General features: G+C 33.1%; 1 protein-coding gene across 6 annotated transcripts in view; it reads left to right on the forward strand.

Moving 5' to 3' along the window:
- Positions 1–14,006, forward strand: part of NOL4 (nucleolar protein 4) — a 304,929-nt gene that overhangs the window by 261,169 nt on the left and 29,754 nt on the right. For all 6 annotated transcript variants that reach the window (XM_081079085.1, XM_081079081.1, XM_081079080.1 and 3 more), the window contains one exon: positions 13,075–13,255. In XM_081079085.1, coding sequence (XP_080935211.1) covers positions 13,075–13,255 — 181 coding nt within the window. The remainder of the gene's footprint in view (positions 1–13,074; positions 13,256–14,006) is intronic.

Raw genomic sequence — 14,006 nt, forward strand, 5'->3', positions numbered from 1 at the left:
TTACCAGAGGGTTAGGGGGCGGGGGTTGGGAGATGAGGGTAAGGGGGATCAAATATATGGTGATAGAAAGAGAACTGACTCTGGGTGGTGAACACACATGGGATTTATAGATGATGTAACACAGAATTGTACACCTGAAATCTATGTAAATTTACTAGCAATTGTCACCCCAATAAATTTAATTAAAAAATATGTATAAAAAAACAACAACAAAAAAACACACACAATATGGCTAGCTTTTTGCGTGTGAGTGTGTGCCCTAGTTGTCTAACACAATGAACTTATACTGTGGATGACAGAGTTGGTGAGATCTGCTTTGATTACCAATTTCCTTCCATCCATTCTAGCCACTTATAAAAGAGTCCCCAACAGTGTTTGACAGAGTAAGCCTGATAAAGGTGATTTCCTGATGAACAAACAAATGAATATTACTTTTTGTCTTCTCTAGTTAAATACCTCCAGTTCCTTTCATTTTATATTAAGTTTTGAGATCTTCTAGCAACCTCGTTGTTTTGTTAGTTTGTTTGTTTTTTTACCGGACAGGTTCAGTTTCTGATGGCTCATAGTGTGGCATCTGGAAGGTTTGACTTGTTCAGCAGAGCATACTGGTGAAGCCTGCACACTTTGGAGTCAGAGTTCCTACGTTTCTATCTCAGTTCCGACACTTAGAAGCTATAGGAACTTGGATACATCCCTTTGCAGCCTTTGTGCCTACATTTCATCAGTCTATAAAACGAGTTTAATAACATTTAATTCACTGGGATGTTGTGTGGATTAAGATATGACAGTCAATTGAGCATAGGGCCTGGCATATAATAAATGCTCAATAAATATTACCTGATAATATAATATGTATCTCTTTTTGTTGTTGTTGTTGAGTCAGCATGATTCTTTATTCAAGGAATAATTAAGTGCCAGCAGCTCAGCATTCTCAGCATTATATACGTTTAGTAATGCAACATAAGATGGCATTATTTTTTTGTCTAATTCATTTATACACTAGGTCCCCTATTATATACATCCCGAATATTAATTGGTCTCTTCGTTAGACTTAAATTGATTATAATTAATTCTAAAGTGTTATCTGTTTCCCCTGGTATCACGTAAGTTCACTGGAAGCAAACATTCTATCATTCACTACAACGGCAGTGTCTTGCACAATGTATGTGCTCAATAAATATTTTAACAAATGTTTTAGTTAATTATAACCGTACATTTTTTTCAGAGATGCTAATGTTATGATAATTCTTCCTAACGTTGTGTAGATCATATTTTAGACTTAGTGTTTAAGGCTTTTAGCCCTGTTGAACTCATGAAATACCAGCTTGTAATGAAATTGTTCAAATCCTGTTACTGTTGACTTTGCATATTGTTTAGTCTTCTCCCTTCCTCTTTGCATCGTATTTCGTTATCACCCAATTGTTCAGTATTCTATCAGTGTACTTATGTGTCTCAATTTAAATATTGAATGGCCTAAGGCTTAAGGCAAACACCCTGTGGTAGACTTCTAAAGACCTTGCTTCTAGTTGCACCAATGCATTTCGTTCATCAGCCTTTGGACGTGGTCATTCTGTTAGCTGTGAACGATGCTCATGGTGCTATCTTTTAGCACACTCTGCTTTATTTTGTCACATCCCTGGAAATCATAATCAAAAGACCTTTGAATATGAAGAATGTTTCATATCCAGTGTAGAATGGATTTCTGTGTCATGTTCTCTCACACACCTGCACACATGAGCTTCTCCTGTATCTTCACATAAATGCCTCTTTTTTATTCTACTTTTGGGTAATTGGCTTATGTATATTTCTCAGAAAAGCCTTCCCTCTTGAACACCCAACTCTAGTCATTCTTTTTTACATCACCCTATTTTATTTTATTATTAATGGTTATCCCGCTGAACTTATTATCTTATAGTTTTCATTTCTTCCTCTTGCCTAACCTTTCCCCTGTCGCATGCTGCTGTAGGTCCCTTGCGAGCAGGGATTTTTCTGTATTATCTGATGATACATCCCCAGCACCTAGCTGAATGTGTAGCCTAGTACATAGAAGACATTCAATAGAACATTGTTTAAATAATTCACTAATCAATAAAATTGATTGTATAAGACTGTCCTGGGTTGTACATATGCAATAGTAAAAAGGGTACCTATTGAATGTGGCTCAGGAGACTAGATAGATGAAGGTATTGTTAATCAACATTAAGAATTCAGGATGCAGAGCAAATTATGGCAGAAGAAGTGAGAGAATAAGAAGATAAAGTATATAATTTGGCATACTGACTGGGAAGCACCTGTGTTGTATGTTGATATGCGTATTTATGTCCAGTGGGTAGTTGGAAATGTGGGCCTGTAAATAGGTCTTAATTACAGATTTAGGTTTAGAGGTCTTTAGTAGGAGTAGAAGGGGTCGATGAAGGCATAAATACAGATGACATCTTGCAGTGAAGCTATGCAGAGAAAGTCGCAGGCACAAAGAAAATCAAAATGGAAAGAAAAGAGAAGCTTAGTTATATTGTTTCTATTATACCGAAATTTATTGTGGAGTAGGGTAACATAATCCAGTATCTTAAAGGAAAATAATACCTTTACTTTTCAAATACAAGTTGTGTTCAAGAACATTAATGGGTTTACTTGTGTATATTTTTGAGAAGTTAGAGAACTTCTAAAAAATAATGGCTTTCTGAATAACAAATGAGCTTTTCATTATAGACGGAAAAATTCAAACTTTATATCTGACATATGAAGAAATATGTCAACAGTGATATTTCTGTGCTTACTACATTCTCTACACCCACAGTTCACATTGTAAATCAGAACACTTAATTAAGTTATAAGTAACAGAAGCAGAACTATTAAGGAGAGCAACATTAACAAAAGACATAGTATTCTACTTACGTATATACATAACACCCCTGCATAGTCAGGCTTAAGCAATGTGTTTTCAATTCATCACTAGATTATTTTTAGATTATTTCATGTTTGATGCATGTTCCCTTTAAAATTTAATTTCACATTAATGTAAAAGCATTATAATCACTCAGTGATTCAGGCATCACCATTTTGATGGCTTTTCTAATTAAATTAGTTTGACTATTTCATAATTAATATATTCGAAATATCAAAACGGATGGGTAATTTTTACACCCAGTTTAAATTAAATTACAATAACCTGTAAGCTTTTATTCCAATGTGTAGGAATTAAGATCTCAATTATATGGCTCCTTCAAGATATACAGTTCAGATGGAATTATGTTTACTATATGATTGAACATAATGTTCATCGAAAGTAGCTATGAAGGAATCCATTATCATGAGTGACATTAGGAAGGAATCATTCTTCAGTCTGCTCATTCATCCATGCCGACACACCTGTTTCTAATTTTGAAACCATTTATGATTACCTCCCAACATCAGTGTTGAAATAGCATCATTAGTCAAGTTTCTCTATTTACTCAAAAAGAAATGTGAAAAGATGAAAAGTGTCGGCCATGGCCAGGTTTTTAAAAAAAAACTTTAATTGTATTTTTCAATTGTCTGTTTCCCAGTTCCGCCTAATTTTCTTCAGCTAGTAGTGAAAACTCCCAGGACCATACTTAGAAGATTTGGAGTAACTGACATCTGGGATAAATACATAGTATCTGAGAGGTCACTTTGAAAATAGTTGGCCTGAGTTTTGTTGACTTATGCTTACTTAGCCCATTTGTGACAATGTATCCAACCATAGTTTCAACATAAATTATAGCCTAACCTTGTGCTTTGGGAAAACTAACATCCATGGACATGAAAAGTCAGTTTGTTTCTTTTAATTTATTTTTTAAAGTTGCATGCTTTATTTTTATTTGATTTAAACTAAAATGTTACAGTCAAAACAGCATTGATACTTCTGAGTTTATTCGTGCATTCATCTATAATATATACATATGAGATGTGGACAACATAAAATAAATATGTAGCCACATTATCAGATTAGAATCGTTAACTACCAGGAACTAATTAAATCCCTCAACAAAGCTCCTTCACGGATCACAGATTTGATTACATTGTAGATAAAATAATGCATCTAGTGCTGCCCAACATCACACTGAGCTAGCCATTATGTAGGTATTAGCGTTGATCTTCTGACAGCGCCATGTTAATAGGATCTTTATGTAACAGCTAATGGTTAACTGCTTAAAAAAACAACAAAAAAACTTATCAGCCTCCATCCATTGTGCTTCTCAGAGTTAATGCTAAAAATATTTGTTCTGAATTTTTATTATAACTAATATTGATTTGTTCTGCATTTTTATTACAGCTGTAATGTATTATAGCTAAAGACTAACAAAAATATCTTGTGTAGATTCTTGCTTTGATGGAAATTTCTAATTGTTAGAATATACTTGTGTTGGCATTTTTTCGTATATCTGTTGGCCGTTTGTATGTCTTCTTGGGAGAAGTGTTTGTTCAGGTCCTCTGCTCATTTTTAATTGGATTTTTTCCTGTTGTTGAGTTTTATGAGTTCTTTATATATTTTGGATATTAGCGCCTTATCAGAGGTGGTGTTTGCAAATATCTTCTCCCACTTGGTTGGTTGCCTCTTTGTTCTGTTGATGGTTTGTTTTGCTGTGCAGAAGCTTTTAAATTTGCTAAAGTTCTATTCATTTATTTTTGCTTTTAATTCCCTTGCCTTTGAGGTCAAATCCATAAAATCCTCTCTATAAGTTTAGTACTTGTGCTTTCTTCTATGCAATTTATTGTTTCAGGTTTTATATTTAGGTCTTTAATCCATTCTGAGTTAATTTTGGTACATGGTGAAAGATAGCATTCTAGTTTCATTCTTTTGCACATGGCTTTCCAAATTTCCCAGTACCATTTATTAAAGAGATTTTCTTTTCTCCATTGTGTTTTTAGTTCATTTGTCAAAAATTATCTGCCCATATACATACAGATTTTCTGGGTTCTCAATTCTGTTTCATTGGTCTGTGTGTCTGTTTTTCTGACAAAACCATGCTGTTTTGATTATTGTCACTTTGTAGTATAATTTGAGGTCAGGGAGTATGATACATCCAACCTTGTTCTTTTTTCTCAGTATTGCTTTGGCTATTCAGGGTCTTCTGTGATTCCATAAAAATTTGATTTTTGTTGTTGTTGTTCCATTTCTTTTTAAAAAATGGCATTGGCATTTTGGTGGAGATTGCATTAAATCTGTATATTGCTTTGGGTAACACAGCCATTTTTACTATGTTGATTCTTTCAATCCATTAACATGAAATATCTTTCCATTTCTTTGTGTCTTCTTCAATTTCTTTTAATAGTGCCTCCTTACTTCTGATGAAAGCCATTTCTAAGCCAGCTTTATCTAGATAACACTTTTTGACTTCACAGAAGAAGTAAAAGGGAGTACTAAAAAACTTTTAAGAAAAAATTTAGTTTGTTATTTAACATTACATATGTGTTAAAATTCTAGAAATAAGATTAAATATTAAATGATATATCATAGGATATAAGTTATACAATAATTATGAGAAACGTTCTATATATTGGTGCACATGCAAGACAATTTAGGTGGCTCAGAGTATTATAGTGGGAAAATTTATTGTTTTTTCAGTTTAAGTTATGACCAGAGTACAGAAGACAAAAAGAAATGATACAATATGTGTCTGTAAAGATTGTTCTCAAACTATGAAGAGCTTTGGATGCCAGAAGTTTTAGGTTTTAATTCCCAGGGGGAAAAAAAAAAAAGGAAATCTTAAAAGTTCTTAAAGGGAAATCAACATAAGTGATTTAAAAAGACACATTTGAGAAGATGTGGATAAGACATGAGGGTGGAAACACTGGTCAAGAGATTAGTCCAAAAGCCCAAATGAGAGATTATGGAGACTCTGAATTATGTATTAGCATTGAGTGTGTCTCACGTATATGCCAATAAGGATCATTTCCAAGATTCAGCTGAGAGGACTTAGGTATTATTAACTGAGGGGAGCCAGTGTAAGAAAAAAAAAAAAAATCTTAGGAACTAGACCAAGAAACATTGGTAATAGAACAGGTATTGTTTTTTTAATTACAATTTTCTTTGCAAGGGATATGCAGAGTTAAAGAAAAAAAATTTAATTTCAAATGTTAAATTTGATATAACTGAATAATAAGAAATTCATGAGCCTCAGAGGGAAGGCTATAAGTAAGAATGTGAGAATAACTGTTATATAGTTAATATCTGAAACCATATCTACCATAGAAACACCAGGTACAGCACTATAACTATATTATCACAAAAGAATATTGCATTCAAGGATACTTTTAAAAAATGATTTAAGTTTTTTTGTTTGTTTGTTGTTGTTTTTTTAATCAATAAGACCAGTGGCAACTAAAGGGGTGGTTTCAAAGATGTCTTGAGTTTTTCTAAATGTAGATTTTAAGAAAAGAAAAAGAAAACTGAAACACAAGAGAAACAAAAATGTAAGAAGAACATATTTCTTATACATAAAATATATTAAAATTTAATGTTACAGATACCAATTTGGTTATTGGTTGTTCTGTTAAAACTGAAAGAATTTTCTGAGGTGAAAAATACTATAATATGCATATAAAACTAATGACTAAAAATTTTATATCTGTAATCAGATTTTAGAACCTCAAAGAAACATTACTTTTTAAATTTTCATTTTGTCATATTAACAAAGGAACTCAAAATTGAGTGTTAGAAATCTATATAAAAAGACGTTTATTTTTTAAATTTGATTTTTTTTCATTCAATAACTAAATGGCATTCAACATTGTGATTTTAAAAAATGCTAAGTCTCTACTTTTATTTTTAATAATAAAACTGGCCATCAGGAATAATTTTAGAGTAGATAACTTTGCAGTGTACTGGATTACTTCTTACCAGCCATACGTGTTGAGCTGGGGACCCTATTTATTTTGTATTTTTAAGGCAACAGTTCTCTAACCTGTATTGTATATAAAATCGTGAGGGGGAGGGGAGAATATAAATATTGCTACAAAGAGAGTTTGTTAACATAATAATATGTTCTTCCAAAGTTTAATTAAACTCAGATAACGGCAATCCTGCTGTGATTATAGTTTCTGAAGTTAGAAACAAACTTAATCTGGCTTTTCCGTTATTTCAAATCTTATCATTAGGTTCCTTGGATTTAGTCAAAGCACGTCTGTCTCAATTTGTCTTAGTGGGTTTGGGAGCATCTTTGCAAAGAACCATCTTCTGTTTTAGCACCTTAATCATTAGTATGGCCAACAAGTGGAGGAAACTGTATGGAATGCTCCTAATTATGTGAAAGCAATTACTTCCTGAGTGTTACAATACATCTGAGTGGGTATGTGTTTTGATGGCATCGTAAGTCACTTGTCATCCTCCCAAATAGTAAGCACATTTACTTTAAGTGCAGACCATTTTTTTTTTTAGCAGGAAAACAGTTAAAATGGGATCTCTGTTTCTCTCAGCTCTTTTATGAATTTCCTTGGAAACTCTTAGCAATGTACTTAGCTCTGGAACACTTACTATCAAATGCAAGTAGAGAAGCTTTAAGAAGGTAGAGATGTTTTCCAGTAGTTTATATATAAAATAAAATTGCACTCCCTCACCCAATCTGTACTAACAGAGCAAGGGAGAAATTTAGAGCAGTAACTTAAGTACAAATGTTTCTATCATATAGATTACAAAGAACATGTAAAGATAGGAGAAACCCAGTAACAATCTTATAGAAATTTTAAGCAAATTGATGTCTGGATTAATCATGTGCTTACTATTTTGCACTAATAAGCTTATTTGAGGTCTATTTCTTTACCTTAAAAAAAGTGGACTAGTAATGCCCTGACCACCTCAGTGATGAACTAAAAATGTAATTCGATATTGATGCAACAATGCCTTGCAAACTCCAACTGCTGTAACAATGTAAGGTAAAAGGCAAACAGAAGAAAGGCATCTGGATTATTGAATCTAGCAGTAAGTTTTATTGGAGTTTTCTGATCATAGGCAAAGAAAAGTTAAAGAAAATATACAGTATATTTAATAGATGGTAGAGGATATAAAGTCTAAGCAAAAATAGAGGTCTTGGGAGATACAGTAAAGGCAATGTAACATTTTTCATGCTTTTTTTTTTTTTTTGAAGCCTACTCTCAGAAAGTTAAGTGGAATCACTCAAAATTCATTTTAAAAATGTCTGTGTAAGTTATTTAAGCAAAGGATTCCCTAGGCATCTGTAGTGAGTTAGTAATTCAACCTGTGTGGACCAAGCACCAGATCAGTTTCAGCAAACTCAAGTTTGCTTCTATCCAGTTTCTATGGATAGAATATAAAGGAGTAGAAACCAGTCTTCTCAAAGAATGTGATAATGAGTGGGTCATGAATAGACAACATTTACTTTTGTAAATCATTCCATCCTTGCCCGCCATTTATAAGTAATTATCAGCCGATTGTAGGCCCATTTATTAAAAATATGAAATACATAATTATATATATTAAGGTCAGATTTTTACTTTTTAAAGTAGAGGTAATATTGGTTTATATTAGGTTGGTGCAAAGGTAATTGCAGTTTAAAAGGCTAAAAATGATTGCAAAAACCACAATTACTTTTGCACCAACCTAATAATATTATGTAAGTTTCATGTGTGCAATATTATAAATCAATGTCTGTATGTACTACATTATGCCCACCACCAAAAGTCTAGCTTCCATCTGCCACCTTTACCCATTTTGCCTTTCCTCACCCCATCCCCATCTGGTAACCACAAATCTGTTGTCTGCCTCTATAAGTTTGTTTTGTTTTGTTTGTTCATTCACTTTGTTTTTGTTTTTGCTTTTATATTCCACATCTGAATGAAATCTTACAGTATTTGTCTTTTTTCCATTTGACTTATTTTACTTAGTATAATACCTTCACAATCCAAGAAATCAAAACAACCTAAGTGTCCATCAATGGATGACTAGATAAAGAAGATGTGGTATATTTACACAGTGGAATACTATTCAGCCACTAAAAGTTGAAATTCTGCCATTTGCAACATGGATGAACCTTGAAGGGTATATTTATTGATAAGGACAGAGCCAAATTATAGAAATCACCATAAGTATTTCTTTAATCTGTTGTATATTTTTAATCAAAGAAATCTGAATCAAAACAACTCTGCATTACTTAGTGCACTGCTGGTGGTCATTCAGTCATTGATGCTATCTTATTTTCATGGAATTTTAAAAGAAAATTTGAAATATGTCTCATAAAAGCTGGGATAGGGATAGGAATTTTTCTGTTTGATGAGTACAGTTTATTTTGTTGCCTGTATATGCAGTCTTGTAACATATTAATATTATCTTCTTTTGAAAATAGTCTTCATAGCAACCCAGGGGGCAAGCTGTCAGCTTTGAGACTTTGGGAACTAATGATTAAATATTGCTTACAGAGATAAAATGTGACTCCTGGGGATATTATTTTTTATGTCATTAAAATCTATGTTTCTTTGAAACCAGTAATAGTAATCATTCAAGAGAAAAAACATGAATTAACTTTATATGAAACTTTTGCCCAAAAGACACTACAGACCAGATTTTATTAGAATTTTCTTATGTTGTATTTCTCAACATATAGTGGCCTGACAAGAACATTAATAATGCAAATCTGTGTTTAACTACAAGTGACTCCCTACAAGGCCTGTTTCGATTATTAATGGAATTAATTATCTGCCCGCTCAGTGCAGTTACTGTGGTTTGGAATAACAATTAATAATGGAAGACTGAGGCAAATTTTAAATATAGTATGTTTATGTTTAATAATACAAATTAATTCTATCAGACAAAAAAACGAGAAAATATTGTGCAGACAATGCCTTCTCCCTTTTTTTTCTTCATTGAGAAACTCTTCGTCTGTGAGTGGATTTCATTGTCATTTTCTAAACACAGAAAAATAGACTGGTATGTTTCAGAGGAACCACCCATTTTCCCAGACTAGAAACTCAAATTTTATCATGTTGCCCAAGTTAGTTTCAGTCACAAAACTGGGAAGTTACACTAGTAGTGATGAAACTGTTTGAGGCCAGCCCCTTCCCAAGGACCTCAGAATTGCTGTGAAGTGTACAGTATTCTGCTTTCTTTCAGGGTTTCAGTGGCTATGTGTCTTTACAGAAAGAATAGTTTATAGCCCTATGGTGTTCATAATGCTTTACAGTGATTTTAATGAGTATGGAGTAGAGAACAGCAGAACTGCTAGTCTGGGTAAAGAGGAAGGATGCAGTGTGAAAGCAAGCATCTGTATGCCCTTGTCCCATAATTTCAGGAAGACTGAGACATTTCCTCCAGAAGCCTTATAGTTTCATGGACAGTAGTTTCAAATCTACTACTTTATATAAAATAGAAATCGTATGCATGAAAGTAATCCATGTAAATATCACAGATCTACTACTCTTTTGATAGGCTTTACTCATTTAATAAGCTTAAACAATGAATATATAAGACATGTCCCTATTCTAGTATGGGTGAATATATGTATATATATTATATAATATACAAATGGTTATGTGATATATATGTGTATATTTATATACACACACACATATATGCATTATATATATATGCAATTGTTTGTTTTTTTATATGAATAATAATTTCTGTCCCCAGACAGAGAAGAGATTTGTATGCCTTGAAGTGAGACCACTTCATCGTACCTTTATAAAAGGCTTCTGGATACTCCATGAGGTTTCCTCATCATTAGTTTCATCATTCTTCACTCACCCTGTCATTGTAACATGCCATTTATAAGACAATTGGTTACAGATTCTAAAAGTTGCTGTTTCTATACCACTAATACTACTACTTGTTCACAGCAGCACTGTAATTAGTATGAGTATTTACCCTACACCTACTTCCAACAACTTGAGATTCCTCGAAATAGTATCTTTAGTATCTTAGATTTATTAACCTCCTTTACTACTGTAATGTAAAATTTTATCATAGCATCAACCGCCCCCCCCCACTCCCCACACACATATTGTTGTCTTTAGAAAAAGTCCCTATTAGCCGTGGTAAATTTGGTGAAGGCCCAATATCTTCTTTTACAGAAAACTACAGTCTAAAATCCTGTCGTTGGGTATTTTCTACTAGCAAAGAATAACTTCCAGAATTTAAAATATTTATATACATATATATATAATATACATATACATATATAATATACATATTTAATATATATTATTTAATACAATATTTAATATACATATATAATATATATATATTATATATAGAACTTGCTGACTTCCTAGTCTAAATAGTAGAGCCTGTGATACCAACAAAATTTGATTCAATCTTGGTCCCTTCTTTAGTGCCCAGGAAAATTGTTGTTTTAAAGTAATTCACCCACCCAGGGATTTCTAAGGTTTAAATAACAAAGTGGAATTAATCAGACATTTCAGTTTGTACAGCAGTTTAGGTCAGTCAATTCATGTTTTATTTTACAAGGCAATTCTGCGAGAAAAATCTTTTTTTTTTTTTAGTTCACTTTTCAATAAGGAATGTTGCTGTTTATTTCATAATTTTATTTACCTAGAAATGGAAAGACGAAAAGTTCATAGATCATGTGTCTACAGCTGAATGTAAAGGTCAGAGTTGAGTAGATCAGTTAGAGTTGAAAAAAATCAGAAGAATAAGAGCAAAATAATAACTGCATAATTCTGATAATTATGGCTGTGCTTTCACTATGTGAAAGATTAGAATATTTCTGAGTATAACAATACTACTGGGTTCATAGAGCAAACTTGCTCTGTTTCCTCTTTTGTAGTGCTTGGTGCCACACACACAAAAAATGTATTACAAAGTTACATTTTTCATAAACATGCACTCCAATTTTAAGAGCTACAAAATACTTCTGATCGACAAAAACACTCCCAAGGATTCACTAGAAATCTGTTTATAATTCTTTCTTATTAAAAGAATAAATGAAGAGTGCAGTAGGCAAGTGAAATCATATATGTTGTATATGTTTTAGACTTTATACTCACAGCTGAAGGGCAATTCATTCAATCAGTTTTACTATTGAAAATATATACAATGTTATGCAAATTTCAATTTCAACATCTTTACCACTTGACATGGTTAGAAGTTTTAAAGGACAGTTTTTAGACACTAGTGGAGTTTAAGAAAGGAAAAACCAGCTGAACATCCTGGATTTATTCAGGTCTTTGTCAGGCTGCTGTGATGTGTGTAATGAGCCTAGTGTGGGGTAGGCATGCAATAAATTTTGCTGTAACCATAAAATAAAAAGAGGAGTGAGAAGGAGAGAGGCTGAGGGGACAGGCGGGAGGGAGGGAGAGAGAGAGCTGCAAAAAAAGATTTCAAGAATGTCAACTTTTGCAAATGTTTTCTGGCAAATTGTAATTTCTCTTCATGTAATTTTTTTAAGCCTAGCTAGTTCTTTTTAAAAAATTAACATAAAATTCACCCTCACAACAATTTCCGAGTGTACAGTACAATACTGTCAACCACATACACATTGTTGTACAACAGACTCCCCAGAACTAGCCCCCATCCTGCATGACTGAAACTCTACACCCAGGGAACAATTCCCCACCTTCCCCACCCAGCCCCTTGCAACTGCCTTTCTACTTTGTGTCTTTGAGTTTGACTGCTTTAGATACCTAGTGTAAATGCAATCATACATGTTTGTCTTTTTGTAATTGGCTTATGTCACTTAGCATTATGTCCTCAAGGTGCACCCACATTGTAGAATATGACAGGATTTTCCTCTTTTCTTAATGTTGAATATCTTATTGTATTTATATTCCATATTTTTATTCATTTGTCAATGGACTTTTAGGTTGCTTCCACCTTTTGGCTATTGTGAACAACTCTATATAATTTTAAATTTATTGGGAATTGGAAATTGCTCCATCTCCAATATATCTCACATTGTTACTTTGCTTTCCTTTTTTAGTTTTTAGTGGTTATTAAAAATGTGCATATGTGCTGACTTAATATGGATTAGCATATATGTATTTTTTCTTAATGCAGACATGTAGATAAACAATAAGATAGTTCTGTTCTAGGTGAAATAGTACAAGGGTTTGGTAAATAATGGACTGTTGTTGTCATTGCAGGATGAGTCGGCTCCAGGTGACAAACAGTGTAAACTAGAGGCGGCCCAGGCCACTTACTCAACCTCAGCTGTTTCAGGCTCACAGGAGGTGTTGTACATCAATGGAAATGGGACCTACAGTTACCATAGTTACAGAGGGCTAGGAGGGGGACTGCTCAATCTGAATGATGCTTCCAGTAGTGGTAAGTCTATATTACATATTGCATTTTTTGTGTCTACTTGGGGGCAGTAAATTCTCTAAACAGGAGAGAAGAAAATAAATAATACTGTTACAAGCAACAGTCAATGCCAATTTGCTAAGAACAAGACTGTTTAATACATAACATCCATCTCCCTACAAGGATATCTCCCCTTTCTGTTGCTGTTTCTGAAAGTAGCAGTACTATTATGCAACTGAATGATTGCTGTTTCATATTTTTTAAAAACAATTCTCAACTAGAGAAATAGCAATTTTTTTTTAACCAAATAGTTACACATTCTTCCCTAAAGCTGTAATGTACTGTTCTTCAAGAATAATGACACATTTTCTCAATGTTTAAAGGAGTTTTTTAATTTGGAAAATTTGAGACACCAGGAACTTTACTGACTTGAAGAAACATACACAGTTCTTATACCTAAGAACATACAAACTGAAATAACCTCTGGAAACAATCTATGGCCCTTCAGCCAATAGCTTCTCAGTGATAATGACATGCTCACCAGCAATGTGAGTGGTATTCTGGAGCCAGCTCCTATTGGCTCGTGCTGGCTAAGTGTTTAGGAATGTCTTGAGCTTGTATACCAGAATGAATTCCAAAAATGTAATATAATATTAAAGTCATATATATAGTAAGAATAAACTCATGGGTGAATTTCTTATAACTGGGTTGTAGGAAAAGCTTTCCTAAACTATAAACCCCAGGGAAAATGAGTTTCATCACACACACACACACA

The sequence above is a fragment of the Rhinolophus hipposideros genome (assembly GCF_964194185.1).
Source record: "Rhinolophus hipposideros genome assembly, chromosome: 17".
NCBI lineage: Eukaryota > Metazoa > Chordata > Mammalia > Chiroptera > Rhinolophidae > Rhinolophus > Rhinolophus hipposideros.